This window comes from Mytilus galloprovincialis, chromosome 12, assembly GCF_965363235.1.
Source record: "Mytilus galloprovincialis chromosome 12, xbMytGall1.hap1.1, whole genome shotgun sequence".
NCBI lineage: Eukaryota > Metazoa > Mollusca > Bivalvia > Mytilida > Mytilidae > Mytilus > Mytilus galloprovincialis.
The window spans coordinates 33178284-33196730 of NC_134849.1; the positions used below are offsets into that span (position 1 = coordinate 33178284).

The 18447-nt window shown below is 31.7% G+C and overlaps 2 protein-coding genes across 3 annotated transcripts in view; one reads left to right on the top strand and one right to left on the bottom strand.

The window, feature by feature from the left end:
* Positions 1-18447, top strand: part of LOC143055597 (uncharacterized) — a 445604-nt gene that overhangs the window by 11662 nt on the left and 415495 nt on the right. The gene's annotated exons all lie outside the window — the stretch shown is intronic.
* LOC143055577 (elongation factor 1-delta-like) overlaps positions 1-18447 on the bottom strand; it is a 28865-nt gene that overhangs the window by 2679 nt on the left and 7739 nt on the right. For both annotated transcript variants that reach the window (XM_076228730.1, XM_076228729.1), the window contains 4 exons: positions 10114-10204; positions 8899-9047; positions 8154-8226; positions 6214-6339 (listed from right to left, as the gene is read on the bottom strand). In XM_076228730.1, the coding sequence (XP_076084845.1) occupies positions 6214-6339; positions 8154-8226; positions 8899-9047; positions 10114-10204 (439 nt within the window). The remainder of the gene's footprint in view (positions 1-6213; positions 6340-8153; positions 8227-8898; positions 9048-10113; positions 10205-18447) is intronic.

The window sequence follows — 18447 nt, forward strand, 5'->3', positions numbered from 1 at the left end:
ATATGATGGGATATAAACATCATGACGTTGTTTCGTTCCCCGTTTATAATTGTCTCTTCGAATTCCTAACTATAACTCGGTATATTTAATACATTAATTTTTAATCGAAATTCACCTTGTTTGCCTTGGATTAACATGATAAGATTCTGTTTTGACAAATGATAAAAAAAAAAAAACGTAAATTGAAAGGTATATCAATAAAGTGTAATATAAGTATATTCATTTGTACAATCTCGTCAATTAAAATGTTCAAACACAGGGGCTTGTTACAATTGCCGGGTTTACTATACATACGAACCCCTAAAAAAACACAAGGGAGGAAGCTAATTTGCGACAATGCTTCAAATTATTGTTGTAATTTTTTTCTAAGACTTTCACTTACTTTGTGACCTGAATAAATATGTTCCCACTTGAATTATCTCTCCAATGACATATATTTGTTACCTTAAATAACCTCTATAACTATTGTAATCAATAAAACAAACTCGACATTTTTGAAATAGAACGAATCGAGGCCCTACATTTGAAAATGAAAGTACTAAAGCGACACCTATCGGAAAATATATTTTCGGCACTCTCGGGTGTTTACATAAATGTTATGCTTTTCGGAAGTCTACGGTATTTTTTATTACAATAATGTAAAAATTGGCGGGAATTATTAGGAGCATACTGTCTTTCGTCCTCATATTTCGGTAAACTCCCGAGAGAGCCGAAAATATATTTTCCGGTAGGTGTCGCTTTAGTACTTTCATTTTCAAATGTAGGGCCTCGATTCGTTCTATTTCAAAAATGTCGAGTTTGTTTTATTGATTACAATAGTTATATAGGTTATTTAAGGTAACAAATATATGTCATTGGAGAGATAATTCAAGTGGGAACATATTTATTCAGGTCACAAAGTAAGTGAAAGTCTTAGAAAAAATTTACAACAATAATTTGAAGCATTGTCGCAAATTAGCTTCCTCCCTTGTGTTTTTTTAGGGGTTCGTATGTATAGTAAACCCGGCAATTGTAACAAGCCCCTGTGGTTCAAATATTGCTATCTTTACATTGATATATAACTCATTTACTATGCGGCTATATAAATTTACATAATAGAATGCTTATATGGTCAGTTTTGGTTGTTGTGGACAAATAATTTTATTATATGAGTCAGTCTGAGGTATGAAAACTCCTGAATTTTGTTTACTATTCAATATTTTCAATAAAAAAAAGTACATGCTGGCACTCTAAATTGATGGGAACAAAATTTTTTTAATCATAATATTCAAATATTACTTCCTTTTTTATTATACAATCAATCCTTACTTGAAAATATAACTCATTTACTATGCAGCTATATAGATTTACATACTAGAATGCTTATATGGTCAGTTTTGGTTGTTGCGGACAAATATTTTTATTATATGAGTCAGTCTGAGGTATGAAAACTACTGAATTTTGTTTACGCTTCAATAGTTTGAATAAAAAAGGACATGCTGGCACTCTAAATTGATGCGAACAAAATTTTGTAATCATAATATTCAAATATTGCTACCTATTTTCTTATACAATCAATCCTTACATGAAAATATAGCTCATTTACTATGCGGCTATATAGATTTACATAAGCAAATGCTTATATGATCAGTTTTGGTTGTTGCGGACAAATAATTTTATTATATGAGTCATTCTGAGGTATGAAAACTACTGAATTTTGCTTACGATTCAATATTTTGAATAAAAAAAAGGACATGCTGGCACTCTAAATTGATGCGAACAAAATCTTTTAGTCATAATATTCAAATATTGCTACCTATTTTCTTATACAATCAATCCTTACATGAAAATATAACTCATTTACTATGCGGGTATATAGATTTACATAATAAAATGCTTATATGGTCAGTTTTGGTTGTTGCGGACAAATAATTTTATTATATGAGTCAGTCTGAGGTATGAAAACTACTGAATTTTGTTTACGATTCAATATTTTAAATAAAAAAGGACATGCTGGCACTCTAAATTGATGGGAACAAAATTTTTTTAATCATAATATTCAAATATTACTTCCTTTTTTATTATACAATCAATCCTTACTTGAAAATATAACTCATTTACTATGCAGCTATATAGATTTACATACTAGAATGCTTATATGGTCAGTTTTGGTTGTTGCGGACAAATATTTTTATTATATGAGTCAGTCTGAGGTATGAAAACTACTGAATTTTGTTTACAATTCAATATTTTGAATAAACAAGAATGTGTCCAAAGTACACGGATGCCCCACTCACACTATCATTTTCCATGTTCAATGGACCATGAAATTGGATAAAAAATATAATTAGGCATTAAAATTAGAAAGATAATATCATAGGGAACATGTGTACTAAGTTTCAAGTTGATTGGACTTCAACTTCATCAAAAACTACCTTGACCAAAAACTTTAACCTGAAAAACTTTAACCTGAAACATGCACTTTCATTTTCTATGTTCAGTGGACCGTGAAATTGGGGTCAAAAGTTTAATTTGGCTTTAAAATTAGAAAGATCATATCATAAGGAACATGTGTACTAAGTTTCAAGTTGATTGGACTTCAACTTCATCAAAAACTACCTTGACCAAAAACTTTAACCTGAAAAACTTTAACCTGAAACATGCACTTTCATTTTCTATGTTCAGTGGACCGTGAAATTGGGGTCAAAAGTTTAATTTGGCTTTAAAATTAGAAAGATCATATCATAAGGAACATGTGTACTAAGTTTCAAGTTGATTGGACTTCAACTTCATCAAAAACTACCTTGACCAAAAACTTTAACCTGAAACATGCACTTTCATTTTCTATGTTCAGTGGACCGTGAAATTGGGGTCAAAAGTTTAATTTGGCTTTAAAATTAGAAAGATCATATCATAAGGAACATGTGTACTAAGTTTCAAGTTGATTGGACTTCAACTTCATCAAAAACTACCTTGACCAAAAACTTTAACCTGAAAAACTTTAACCTGAAACATGCACTTTCATTTTCTATGTTCAGTGGACCGTGAAATTGGGGTCAAAAGTTTAATTTGGCTTTAAAATTAGAAAGATCATATCATAAGGAACATGTGTACTAAGTTTCAAGTTGATTGGACTTCAACTTCATCAAAAACTACCTTGACCAAAAACTTTAACCTGAAAAACTTTAACCTGAAACATGCACTTTCATTTTCTATGTTCAGTGGACCGTGAAATTGGGGTAAAATCTCTAATTTGGCATTAAAATTAGAAAGATCATATCATAGGGAACATGTGTACCAAGTTTGAAGTCAATTGGACTTCAACTTCATCAAAAACTACCTCGACCAAAAACTTTAACCTGAAGCGGGACAGACGGACGAACGGACGAACGAACGGACGAACGAACGGACGAACGGACGCACAGACCAGAAAACATAATGCCCCTCTACTATCGTAGGTGGGGCATAAAAAGGACCTGCTGGTACTCTAAATTGATGCGAAAAAATTTTGTAATCATAATGTTCAAATATTGCTACCTATTTTTTTATACAATCAATCCTTACATGAAAATATAGCTCATTTACTCTGTGGCTATATAGATTTACATAAGCAAATGCTTATATGGTCAGTTTTGGTTGTTGCAGACAAATAATTTTATTATATGAGTCAGTCTGAGGTATGAAAACTACTGAATTTTGTTTACGCTTCAATATTTTGAATAAAAAAGGACATGCTGGCACTCTAAATTGATGCGAACAAAATTTTTTAGTCATAATATTCAAATATTGCTACCTATTTTCTTATACAATAAATCCTTACATGAAAATATAACTCATTTACTATGCGGCTATATAGATTTACATAATAAAATGCTTATATGGTAAGTTTTGGTTGTTGCGGACAAATAATTTTATTATATGAGTCAGTCTGAGGTATGAAAACTACTGAATTTTGTTTACAATTCAATATTTTGAATAAAAAAAGTACATGCTGGCACTCTAAATTGATGCGAACAAAATTTTTTAGTCATAATATTCAAATATTGCTACCTATTTTTTTATACAATCAATCCTTACATGAAAATATAACTCATTTACTATGCGGCTATATAGATTTACATAATAAAATGCTTATATGGTCAGTTTTGGTTGTTGCGGACAAATAATTTTATTATATGAGTCAGTCTGAGGTATGAAAACTACTGAATTTTGTTTACGATTCAATATTTAAAAAAAAAAAAGGACATGCTGGCACTCTAAATTGATGCGAACAAATTTTTTTTAATCATAATATTCAAATATTACTACCTTTTTTATTATACAATCAATCCTTACTTAAAAATATAACTCATTTACTATGCGGCTATATAGATTTACATACTAGAATGCTTATATGGTCAGTTTTGGTTGTTGCGGACAAATATTTTTATTATATGAGTCAGTCTGAGGTATGAAAACTACTGAATTTTGTTTACGCTTCAATAGTTTGAATAAAAAAGGACATGCTGGCACTCTAAATTGATGCGAACAAAATTTTGTAATCATAATATTCAAATATTGCTACCTATTTTCTTATACAATCAATCCTTACATGAAAATATAGCTCATTTACTATGCGGCTATATAGATTTACATAAGCAAATGCTTATATGATCAGTTTTGGTTGTTGCGGACAAATAATTTTATTATATGAGTCAGTTTGAGGTATGAAAACTACTGAATTTTGTTTACGATTCAATATTTTGAATAAAAAAGGACATGCTGGCACTCTAAATTGATGCGAACAAAAATTTTTTAGTCATAATATTCAAATATTGCTACCTATTTTCTTATACAATAAATCCTTACATGAAAATATAACTCATTTACTATGCGGCTATATAGATTTACATAATTAAATGCTTATATGGTCAGTTTTGGTTGTTGCGGACAAATAATTTTATTATATGAGTCAGTCTGAGGTATAAAAACTACTGAATTTTGTTTACAATTCAATATTTTAAATAAAAAAAGGACATGCTGGCACTGTAAATTGATGCGAACAAAATTTTTTAGTCATAATATTCAAATATTGCTACCTAATAATAATTATATATTACGAGTTAGTCTGATGTATGAAAACTACTGAATTTTGTTTACTATTCAATATTTTAAATAAAAAGAGGTCATCGCCGTCAGGCATGTACAAACATTGCTGTCAATTGTTTTATATGGTCAATTATGGCATAAAAATATAACTGAATTACTTCTATATAGAATAAGATAACTTGTTAAGAGGTAAATATTGTCAGTTGTGGTGAATGATATCAAAAAGTTTTGTTTTACGAGTCAGTCTGTCTAAGATGAGAAACTGTTTGATTTTGGTGAGGATTAAATTACATGTATTTGAATAAACATACTTAAACTATTATTTGCGAAGAACAAGAAATTTACTATAATTATTGTTCAATTAAATACAAATGTGTGACATTTTTAAATAACTGTAATCGTCAATATGTCAAGCAGAAATGACCACTTGGTCAATTAATTTTGATGTTCCTTATCATTTCATATTTTAGGTCAGTGTATCCAAGTTACAATGACAATCTGCGTTAACGGGCGATTACTACAAACAGTAAACGCGCGTTTACTTATTACAAAAATAGAAGACGCGCCTTTTTCCACGTTAACGCGGAGGTAAACGGAAAAGTAAACGCCCGTTTACTCTTTACAAAATTAGAAGACTCGCCGTTTTTGCGTTAACGCAGAGGTAAACGCGAAAGTAAACGCCCGTTTACTTTTAATGTCTACTGCAATTTCGGAGTTAACGCACAGTTAACGCAGCGTTTACATGAAGTGCACGCGAGTAAACGCCGCGTTAACTTTTTCGGCCCGTCTACATGTAATGCTTGGTCTGCACCCAACTGTACCTTAACCATGTTAACCAAAATAAACTAGTTTAAAAAAAAAAACACATCACAAGCATCCAGTAGTGTGATGTATTCCATGTATTGGTATCAACAGAAAAAGTTAACAGATAACAATATTAAAAGGTTAATCAAAAACAATACTCAGACTAACCCCTGGACTTAAAATTGTTCTTCATATAATATCTAAGTAAACTTACATTAAATTTCCCCATACAAGCCCATCCATTACTACAGTTCTAACACATCTTTCTAATTGTACTTACAATTTCCCCATACAAGCCCATTCATTACTACAGTTCTAACACATCTTTCTAATTATACTTACAATTTCCCCATACAAGACCATCCATTACTACAGTTCTAACACATCTTTCTAATTCTTTCATGTCTGTTTCGTCATCCCAGGGTTTTACATCTAATACAATACTTGATTTAGCTATTAAAACAGGTTCTGAAAATAGAAATAGTAATATAGTTATAAGTCATTAATTATATGGAATATCTACCTTAAATCATATACTGCTATGCTGAAATTTAATTTTTAGTAGAAGTGGGAGGTGTTGACAAGAGCAAACACCGTTTATTCCACACGTCATTTCATTCATAGCATATGGTCTTAAAAAATGGAAAACAACACGTTTAATAATTTGTTGCGTCTGAAGCGCTTTTCTGGATTTACCTTCATCAGGAACGCTCAAAGCCAAACATTTGAAATCCGAAGATGGGTAAGTACCGAAAATCGTTGAAGAGCTATATGTCAAAAATACCTTAAATAAATAGCCAAATAGTCTTAACCTTCTTCCCTTCATATCATAACTAATTCCTATCATGTACCTCTTTCACATTTTACTGTATGGTGGAAACCAATTTTTTTGCTTTTTTTCACCCATCTTACATGCCCATACTGAGGGCAAATATTTCCAGACTGTCCAGCCTATAGCAATGAATGGTCGGTTAGGTGTTTTTTTTAACAGATACTTGTAAGTGCAATCCATTACAGTTTTTGGTATAGATTAGACTGTTAGTTTTTCTGTTTGAATTGTTTATCATTTTTGAGCCCTTTATAGCTTGCTGTTTGGTGTAGGCCAAGGCTACTTGTGGAAGGCCATACTTTGACCTATGGCTGTTAACTTTTTATACATTATGACTTAGTTGAAGTGTTGTCTCATTGAATTCGCACTCATACAATTTATGTATTACTGAAAAATTATAACACCAGGGTTTTCGATATCACAAACTAGTCAAAACATTTACTAAATTTTATCATCGGTATAAGGACATCATTCGTAAATATAGCTCAACTTGCAGACTTCTTATACGTTCAGGTATTTCACATCCAATTTTTTATGGAAATATTCTTTATAAAGCACAAAGGTGTCAGTATTCACCTCAAAAACTAACAAAACCTTTGAATAGACTTATTAAGAAGGGATATAGTTACGATACTGTTGTCAGGTCATTAAATATTGCATATTTTGGCGTTAATATTGATTCACTTATAGGGTCTTTGCATCGGAACTAAACACATTTATTCAAAAACCAGTTGTTGGCATGACACGGGTTATGTTCTTCTCATATATGTTATGATGGTATGATACTAAACCCCTAACGGGAAGGATTGTGCCTGATGTTCATATGATGAAATCATAATCTTTCATTCCGTTTAATTGAAGTCTGGAGCTGGCATGTCAGTTAACTGCTAGTAGTCTGTTGTTATTTATGTATTATTGTCATTTTGTTTATTTTCTTTGGTTACATCTTCTGACATCAGACCCGGACTTCTCTTGAACTGAATTTTAATGTGCGTATTGTTATGCGTTTACTTTTCTACATTGGCTAGAGGTATAGGGGGAGGGTTGAGATCTCACAAACATGTTTAACCCCGCAGTATTTTGCGCCTGTCCCAAGTCAGGAGCCTCTGGCCTTTGTTAGTCTTGTATTATTTTAATTTTGTTTCTTGTGTACAATTTGGAAATTAGTATGGCGTTCATTATCACTGAACTAGTATATATTTGTTTAGGGGCCAGCTGAAGGACGCCTCTGGGTGCGGGAATTTTTCGCTACATTGAAGATCTTTTGGTGACCTTCTGCTGTTGTTTTTTTCTATGGTCGGGTTGTTGTCTCTTTGGCACATTCCCCATTTCCATTCTCAATTTTATGTACCACATCTTCTTATTTTTATGTAAGCAGATAGGTATTTGTGTTTAAATAAAAGACAAAATAAGTACCCCTATATTATATCAAATATAATGAACTATTTCATACTTTTAGCTTTTTTGTCAGCATATGCCTTTATTCTTTCCTGTTTAATTTTTTCAGCTTCAGCTTGTGCCTCTTCCTGGAAAAAAAAAGACATTTATATATTTTTAATCAAGGAATTTTCATATTCATTTTACATGTTTTATAACACCTATATTTGATCCAAAAATAATTGTGAATGTTAATCCAGTCTGCACCAAAATCTTTTCAAATTTCTAGTTCTAAGACCAATATTCCACATTTTTTTAGGTATTAAACAGTTAATATAAAGTTTTACAAAAAAAATAGTCTGAATACAATTTTATTAGTCTTGGGTATCAGACTGATGGCTAACAGTGCATACATATCTCAAAATGTTGTATGCATGAATGGTGTGAAGTCCACATTTTGGTATTGAAATCCCCAAAATCTATTCAATTTACTGCTATTTTGATTAAACATACATTCATTCTTCTGTCTAAACTGATTTGAAGCATGTTACATGCCTAAGATATAAGTTTTAATGTTCGGCCAAAAATAATGTGTGTTTACGATCACATGACTGACCCACAATTTATTTATGTCCTTGACCTTAAACTACAATTGAACTACCCTTCCCCCCTGAAAGACCATTATAATTATGATATTCTCTACATGTATGTTTCAGTTTTATATTGATTATAGAGTTTCTTTATCAGAGTTATTTTTACCACCAATGGGAACCTTCAGATATTTTGTACAAAAAAAAGTAAAATGATTAATAAACCATTACATCATCATCTCCAAAGAGGTCAAAATCATCATCGTCATCATCTGCTGGAGCAGGAGCCGGCTTAGATACTGTTGCTGAACTTTTTCCACCTTCAAGGGCTGTGACTCTGCTTTCTAACTTTGAAACCATTTTCTTCATATCGTCAACAACTATAAAATTCAGAAATTTAAATTACAAACGTCCTTGTATTTATATTTACAGTTTACAGGGTACTCCTTATTAGCAATACAAATATACACAAGGTAAAAGGGAGATAATCCTGGGTAAATTTATCTATAATGAAATAACTGTGTTTTATATTTACACCTGACCTACAGCCTGTATGTGCATGATGTGTAGGAACTATTTTATTTTTCAATATGTTCTACTTTCGAGTATGTTCTTTTTTTTTTTATCCCGCCTGATTTTGTGGTCTTACAACTAACAATGTCTACCAGAATTATTTGCAAAGAATTCCACTCATGCTTTGTGTTAAAGATCTCACAGTGACTTTCAGATGAAGAACAGCAATATAAGCACTGTTCCTTTTCTTTTTGATCCCACGGTACTATGAAAAATTTTCTATCAGAATCTTTACAAAGTATTTTTATTGGAAAAGATACTGATTTTGTTATCTAAAACCAAATTAACATTATTGTAATACACATCATTTCCACATTGTTTATTTTTTTGTTGTGCAGGTACTGATATTGTGTCATTGATGGATACCCTGTAATCTTTGCTTTTTCATTTCTAAAATTGATTTGAAATAAAATATCTTTTAAAGTTGTTTGCTATATTCTCTACCATACTTGTTAAAAATTGTGACCCAATCATTTCAAAATACGATTTTTGGAGAAAAGTAAATTTTACAAACAAGTATGCTTTTGTTTAATTGAAGTTTAATAAAAAAAAATTTTTATCATTTTGTTGTTGAACTAAAAAAAATCCCAAACCTACAAAATTTACAGGCAACTTCATGCTTATATGTGCTTACATGTACACAACATCAACACGGTTTGATACAATGTTTTGGTTCAAAGGTTTAAGTAGGTAAGCTTATATGATTTGAAGAAATATATTAACATTAGATTCCCCATTCCAAATTTTGTCTACTGTATAGAGGTAACTAATGGAAATCTACTAATCTACATTAACAGATGATTATACATGAGGGTCGTGATGGTCTGAATGGGGAGGGGAATGATATTTCAGCATTTGTTTGGTGAAACTTACTTTTCTTGAGTTCTTTATTTTCTGTTTCTAGTGTGTTCATTCTGTTGTTGAACTGTCCATCTCCTCCCGAAGATAAAGCTGAACCACCACTCTACATAGAAAATAAGTGTGAATATTAACCTCTAAACAAAGATCTATATCTAAGTTTAATAGAACTTTTTGGTCTAGAGCTTTAGAAATGTAAAAGGAGATGTCAATAGAACTTCTAATGCTAGAAAAACATTGTCTGTATCCTTTTTTCAATGTTATTTGACAGAGAATATTTTTATTTGAATATGAAGTGCCATTTGAAGTCAGCAATAATTGTGAGCATTTATAAAGGTTTTCTTTAAAATCATATTATACATGTTATTAATGATACAAGTGTTTAGATCTTGATTCATCTTTGTCATCCATACAATCAACACAATGAAAGTAAATTCTAAATTTATAGATCTAATAACTTTGGTGAATTCATTGTTTTTTTTTCAATTTTTAATGGATTTGTTAGTGGGTAAAACATGACTTTCAATGATCAACAAATTACTAACTAACTAAAGGTCTGAATGCAGATATGGGTAAAACCAATCTAAACGCAGCGACCAAGCATTAAAAAATGAGCGAGTTTGAGATTTAATTTTAATTAGATTGGAGTAAAACATGCATGAAATCAAATTTATATATCCAGGAAATAACAATTTTTCCTCAATCTTTAAAAATTGATAGCCATCGATTGTGCACAATGTACATGTATAGTCTGTTTGACAAAATATCAGATCTAGAAAATATATATGCCTAGTTTGCCAACCATAAGTATATAGATTCCACAACTGCAACAAGTGAGTTACAATATTTCTCCACTTAAGACAGTAAAATTTCATTATTTAAAGCGTGAGGCTTGCCGAGCTTTTTAAATAATTAAAATTTAACTGTTGAGAATTGTAATACACGAGTTATAGTGATAGTGGTGGAATCTGTTTCTCTAATGATTTTTATCCTTCTTTTTCAAAGATTTGAAAAAAGTTGTGTACTTTTTATGTGGCGTCATCAGGCATGGTCGCCTTTTTTTCATGACGTCACAATAGGGAAATTCAGAAGAAACCAAGAAAATTTAACGTCACAATTAAATTTCTACCAATCATTTGCCGAGAACAGATTTTTCACTAGTGAGGAGAAATATTTTTCTCACACCGATCAAGAAATGGGAAAATAGCTTGAAAATTAGAGAAATAACCATTTAGATGACTGTTAACTCCATGTATAATTACAACAATGAAAGCATACACAATAGGAAATGTAAAGCAATACAAAAATATAAACAACTTTCTCAAATCAATAGGTTTGAGAGTCCACCTTGTCATTGCTTGTACCTAATTTAGTAATTTAATTAAAGTGGAGCTGAATCATATTTTTTTTTACTCTGTATAGGATTTTGATTAGACATGTTTTCCTTCTTCAATAAACATAATAAATAGTTGTGAATTTTCTCCTTAGTGTGACTACTGACTTTAAGAAAAGAACTTCAAATAAATCGCTAAATACAAACAATATGAACGGGATGAAGTTTATTCATGTTATTGAACAAGTAAATCAAGTAGACAGGTTAAGATAAAGAGAAACTAAATATCTATTTTGACCATGAATTTTTAAGCCCTGCAAATACATGTATGAGAAATGTTCGAATGAAAAGATGATAATCATGAAAATAAACTAGAGGGTCCAAGGACCCTGTGTCGCTCACCTGATATTTTTATTTACAATTGTTGCATGATAAATGCAACTGTCATGACTGTTGTACTGTCGTTTAGTTTCAGAGATATAATACTAAAAAGTGCATTTGAAACCTATGTTTTATTTCAGCTATGTGGGCAGGCAGGGTCATCATACACAGTGGTCCCTGGATATCCTAGTGGTGATTTAAACCAAGTTTGTTTAAATTCAACAGTTGTTTCAGGGGAGAATTTTTGTAAAATTTGTCTCACAAGAAATGCAAAGTAATGAGAAAGTTGTGAAGTAGTTTTGTTGTTGCGCACCCCCCCCCCCTCCCCCCCCTTTTGCCAAAAAACAAAAAGGTAATAAAAAATTATCATATAAGGGCAGCAAGGGTTGTAAAGCCAGCTGAGGTCGTTAAAAATTCTCTTTCTTTTGTTGTTGCAGATAGATCTTGACCTGATAAACAATTTTACCACATGTCAGATTTGCTCTAAATGCTTTGGTTTTTGAGTGATAAGCCAAAAACTGCATTTTACCCCTATGTTCTATTTTTAGCCATGGCAGCCATCTTGGTTGGTTGGCCGGGTCACCGGACACAATTTTTAAACTAGATACCCCAATGATGATTGTGGCTAAGTTTGGTTTAATTTGGTCCAGTAGTTTCAGAGGAGAAGATTTTTGTAAAAGATAACTAAGATTTACGAAAAATGGTTAAAAATTGACTATAAAGGGCAATAACTCCTAAAGGCAGTCAGAGCTCAGACATAAACAAGTCTATTTTTGTTTTTGACTTAAAGAAGTCAAAACATGTATTTATCATAAAAATGTGTTTTCAATTTTAGACTTATCTAAGTCATAAAATGATAGACTTGTTTAGGTCTATTTATATTGATGAAAAAACTTAATTTCACTTGGTGGCCAAACTACACAACCTATGACAGCAAAAACCTGTCTGAGAGTTCACAAGGACTTGAGCTATCTATATGTAATTGTCTAATTGAACATCCTTACTAAACACAGATGTTTTTACTCATTAAGTGTAGTACCAGGTGGTTGCATTGTAAGGTTAATTAACATTATCTCCGATTTTTTAGACTCTCATTCATATTTTTCTTTAGAAGACAAAGCATTGGCTTTCAATGTTGTCATTATTTGATTTAGATGCATGACCTCCTTATAAATATGCGTGGGTCTTGAAGTTAACCAATTTTGATCACTTATCGACTTGTAGGAGTCAATATTTGCAACTTTTTGATTCTGGTCAATTATTTCTTGCTTAACAACATTTGACTTATTAAAGTCGTATTTTGTCTTGCATTAAAGGGGGACTAATCCTAAAACTTACAAATTTAGACCTCTATGAGTCAAAAGCAGATTTAGACTTATTTATGTCTGAGCTCTGACTGAAAGGGGTCAACAGACCATTTTGGTCATGTTGACTTGTTTGTAGATCTTACTTTGCTGAACATTTTTGCTGTTTACAGTTTATCTCTATCTATAATAATATTCAAGATAATAACCAAAAACAGCAAAATTTCCTTAAAATTACCAATTCAGGGGCAGCAACCTATCAACGAGTTGTCCGATTCATCTCAAAATTTCAGGGCAGATAGATCTTGACCTGATAAACAATTTTACCACATGTCAGATTTGCTCTAAATGCTTCGGTTTTTGAGTGATAAGCCAAAAACTGCATTTTACCCCTATGTTCTATTTTTAGCCATGGCGGCCATCTTGGTTGGTTGGCCGGATCACCCGACACAATTTTTAAACTAGATACCTGAATGATGATTGTGGCCCAGTTTGGTTTAATTAGGTCCAGTAGTTTCAGAGGAGAAGATTTTTGTAAAAGATAATTAAGATTTACGAAAAATGGTTAAAAATTGACTATAAAGGGCAATAACTTCAAAGGGGTCAACAGACCATTTTGGTCATGTTGACTTATTTGTAGATCTTACTTTGCTGAACATTTTTGCTGTTTACAGTTTATCTCTATCTATAATAATATTCAAGATAATAACCAAAAACAGCAAGATTTTCTCAAAATTACCAATTCAGGGGCAGCAACCTATCAACGGGTTGTCCGATTCATCTGAAAATTTCAGGGCAGATAGATCTTGACCTGATAAACAATTTTACTCCATGTCAGATTTGCTCTAAATGCTTTGGTTTCTGAGTTATAAGCCAAAAACTGCATTTTACCCCTATGTTCTATTTTTAGCCATGGCGGCCATCTTGGTTGGTTGGCCGGGTCACCAGACACAATTTTTAAACTTAATACCCTAATATTGATTTTGGCTATGTTTGGTTAAATTTGGCCCTGCAGTTTCAGAGAAGAAGATTTTTGTAAAAGTTAACGACGACGGACGACGGACGCCAAGTGATGAGAAAAGCTCACTTGGCCCTTCGGGCCAGGTGAGCTAAAAAAATGTATTTATAACAGAGAAAAAACATAATGAACATAAAAAATATATTGAATCAAAATGTAAAAGTACTAACAGAAATCTAAATACAGATATGTTGAATATTGTCAGACTAGTTATAAAAGAGACGAGACTTCAAATATGCCAAAAATATTTTTGCATTTATCATGTTTATAGAACATGTTAATTTAGATGATGAATAAAAGGTGGATCACTTAGTATAGCACTATGGTATACACCTTGCTCAGAAAATAATTTTCAACATTTTTGTAAAACGTGTAAAAAAGAAAGAATATTTTGTATGTACATACAACATGTATGATGATTATTAGAAGAACAAAATAAGGGGGAATAATCTATGTATACAACATGTATTTGAACAAAAAATCAGAAGCATTTTAAAACAACACAATATTTTTGCTATATATACCAATACCTGAATGATGGCAAAAAAAACCAGAAAAGTGGAATGTAAAGTTAATTAACAGAATTTAAAAAGATCAAATTTTGATATACATGTAGTATATATGTAGACTTAACTTCTGTTTCTAATCATTACTAATTGCTTTTTTGAAGTACTAATTAAAAAATATATATATATAAAAAATTTGCTTCAATAAACTTTAATTCATAAAATAAATAATTCTATTAACTTTTTTTATTAAACATTTTTACTGTATTTTCAAATGAATTTATTCACAGAAATAAATATCGCATTTTTAAGAAGCAAAAAGCAGTGAATTATAATCTATTTAGTGATAATCAACACTCTGTACTTATATATATATATATATATATATATAATGTCTAAAAATAGCAACAATCAACATTCAATCTAATTAAGCGTGGATCAGTTTGTGAAAATAAACTGATACAGTTACTGAATTAAAATTATATAAATGTCTAAGAATATAACTAAAACACACTAATTGATACATTAAAAAGTTCTATTAGATGTTAAATAGAAATACGCAATATTTCGCTAAACAAATTAGCTTCATCAGGCGTGTGCATCTCTCAAGGTGAAATCGGATGCATGACAGAAAAATATTTTTGTAGCTTAATCTATACAAGATTTGAGGGATGGGTGTAACATATTAATTCGGTCATAAAATATGTTTGTAGCTACAACTACATGAAGTTGGAATAAAAGTTTAACACATTTATAGATGTTCGATTAATTGTATGAATTTTTATAAATTAATTTGTATGATTTCAAGATAACTATGGTTTTGATTTGCTTTGAAATCTTTTTTCGTCTCTCTCATTGAGTCCATCAGGTTCAAGAGTTCGTAACTGGTGCATCCAAAATCTCTCTCTTTTTTGTCTTCCTTGTGTATCCCAATTTTGATTTTTCTCAATGATTTGAAATGTGATGTTTTCAAAATCATGTCCTGCTCTTAAAAGGTGTCTTGTAATTGGGCAGTTCCTTTCTTTTGTATAAAATGACCGATGGTTATTTAGTCGGATGTTAAATGGGGTTTCTGTTTCACCAACATATTGTAATTTGCAAGTTCCACACGTTAGAACATAAATGCAATTTTGCGTTTTGCAATTTGATGTTATAAATATGTTGTAATTTCTCTTTGTGACTGTGCTGATGAACTGGGTTTCTATATTGGCGACTTTGCAGCACTTACAATTGCCCCTTCCGCATTGTTTATAACCTCCGATTGTTGATATCTCCCGTTTAGATACTTTGGATGATACTAGAATATCTTTGAGGTTTTTTGGTCTGCGGTAAGCCATAACGGGAGGTGATGGAAAAATCTCGCTTAAGGAAGGATCATTTTCAATAAGACGCCAGTGTTTGTGGACAATTGATGAAATATTTGTCAGATGAGGATGAAAGCTAACAACAAACGGGATTTTATTTGTCTGGGCCGTCTTTTCTTTGTATTCAAGTAGGTGTGTTCGTTCTTTTTCGTTTGCTTTTCCAAAAGCTTCTGAAATACTTTTGTTCTTATAACCTCTTGATTTGAGTTGCTGTCTGAGTTGCCCTAAACGATGGTTTAACTTTGATTCCGATGAACAAATCCGTTTTAACCTGATGGCTTGGCTGTACGGAATGCTCCGGGAGCAGTGTTTCGGGTGACAACTCTTCGGAGAGAGAAATTGGTGTTTATCAGTTTTTTTGGTGTGAAGGTCTGTTGTCATGACTCCGTTTTCTAAAGTTATGGTGGTGTCGAGAAACGCAATTTTCTCATTTGAAACTTCAGATGTGAACTTGATCGATTGATGAAAGTTGTTACAGAAATCGAGAAATTCTTGCAGGCGTTCTGCAGTTTCGTTCCATTTGATGTCGATGTCATCAATATAACGGAGCCAAGACAAGGGTTTGTATGGTACATTCGAAAGGATGCGTTCTTCGAGACTCCCCATGAAAATGTTGGCAAAAGAAGGTGCCATTTTGGTTCCCATACTGGTACCGTCAACCTGCAAGTAGTGCTGGTCGTTGAATACAAAATTGTTGTTTTCAAGCACTAGTCTCAGCAACTGAACCAGACAGTCTGTTGGGGGATGTTTATCCTTACGATTGTTCCATACCTGTTCACAAGCGACTATTCCTTCATTTTTGGGAATATTTGTGTACAAAGAAGACACATCCATCGATACCAAAATTGTGTTGTTTGGTAAGGGGTTTAATGAATCCATTTTCTTCAAATAATCTGTAGTATCTTGAATGTAAGATGGCATTGTTCTAACATGTGGTCTGAGATGGTAATCCACGAATTCAGATATTTTTTCGGTTGGATGGCCATTTGCAGATACTATCGGTCTTCCCGGAATCCCTTCTTTATGGAGTTTTGGGAGCAAGTAAAATCGACCGGCTGTGCAGGTTTCATCAGGTCGTAGATAGTCGTACGTGTCGTCATCAATATGTTTTTTGCTGTTCATGTCTGAAAGGACCTCATTAATTTGTTTACTTATTTCTTTTGTAGGATCACTTTCTAAATGTTTGTAAAATTTAGTATTTGAAAGCTGACGATTCCCTTCTTCAATGTAGTCGGTTTTGTTGATCACTACAACTGCACTTCCTTTGTCTGCTTGTTTAATAACAATATCATCACGGCTTTTTAAATTATTTATGGCCTGGCTTTCTTGTTCAGAGAGATTCCTTAAACGTTTGCCACTGACTGATGATTTTACTTCAGTTTTAATTGATGATATAAAGGATTCTAAATTGTCGTTCTTACTCCTTGGTGGATTCCATTCGCTTTTCTTTTTAAATCTTGGGATGCACTTGTCCTCTTTATCACTCTCATATTCCGAATCATTCATTCCGGCTTCTTGTAAGTTTTTTTTGTGTTGCCTATTAAAATGTTCTTTTAGGCGAAGGCGTCTAGCAAATTGATTCACATCTGTCTCCAGTTGTAGGTTGTTAATGTTTGCTGGTATAGGACAGAAGTTAAGACCTCTACTTAATAATTTTTCTTCGGAGTTGGTTAATTCTGTTGACGATAGATTAACAACTAAATTATTCTCCGCAGGTCGTGTCCGTTTTTTAAAACGTCTTTTTCTTGGTTGTTTTAACTTACTCTCTTTTAAAATATTATTTGTATCAAAATTTGAAAATTGTTTAAGACCATTTCTGGCAAATTTATTTTGTTGCTTGGTTTTGTAATTTTGACTTTCTATTCTTTCAATATCGGATAATCTTTTCTTGATTAAATCCATGTCTCCGTTAGTAATGGACATTGGTGGTGTAGAAAGCATTTCATTTATTCCAGAGTTGATTTGTTTATATGAATAGATAGAAAAGGAGAGTAAAAGTTGGAGAAGCCGAAAAGAACAATTGAATAAAGTTTCGTCCCAACGTTTCAGAAATCTGAAGGACTTTACACCCGGTGTTTGTGGTGTCAATTTAATATTTAACCCGTTTGGTATTTTGTTGTTATAAATATATGATTTAATGTTTGAAACATGATGTTCAACTTGTATTTTCTGTTTTGTTAAACTTCGTAGTTTGTTAAAATAAGTTCTTTGTTCCATAATCTTAACAGGAAATAGATATGAAAGGATTACACACAAAAATATGTGTAATGCGTGTTGCCTGCGAGAATAATATATAATGTCTAAAAATAGCAACAATCAACATTCAATCTAATTAAGCGTGGATCAGTTTGTGAAAATAAACTGATACAGTTACTGAATTAAAATTATATAAATGTCTAAGAATATAACTAAAACACACTAATTGATACATTAAAAAGTTCTA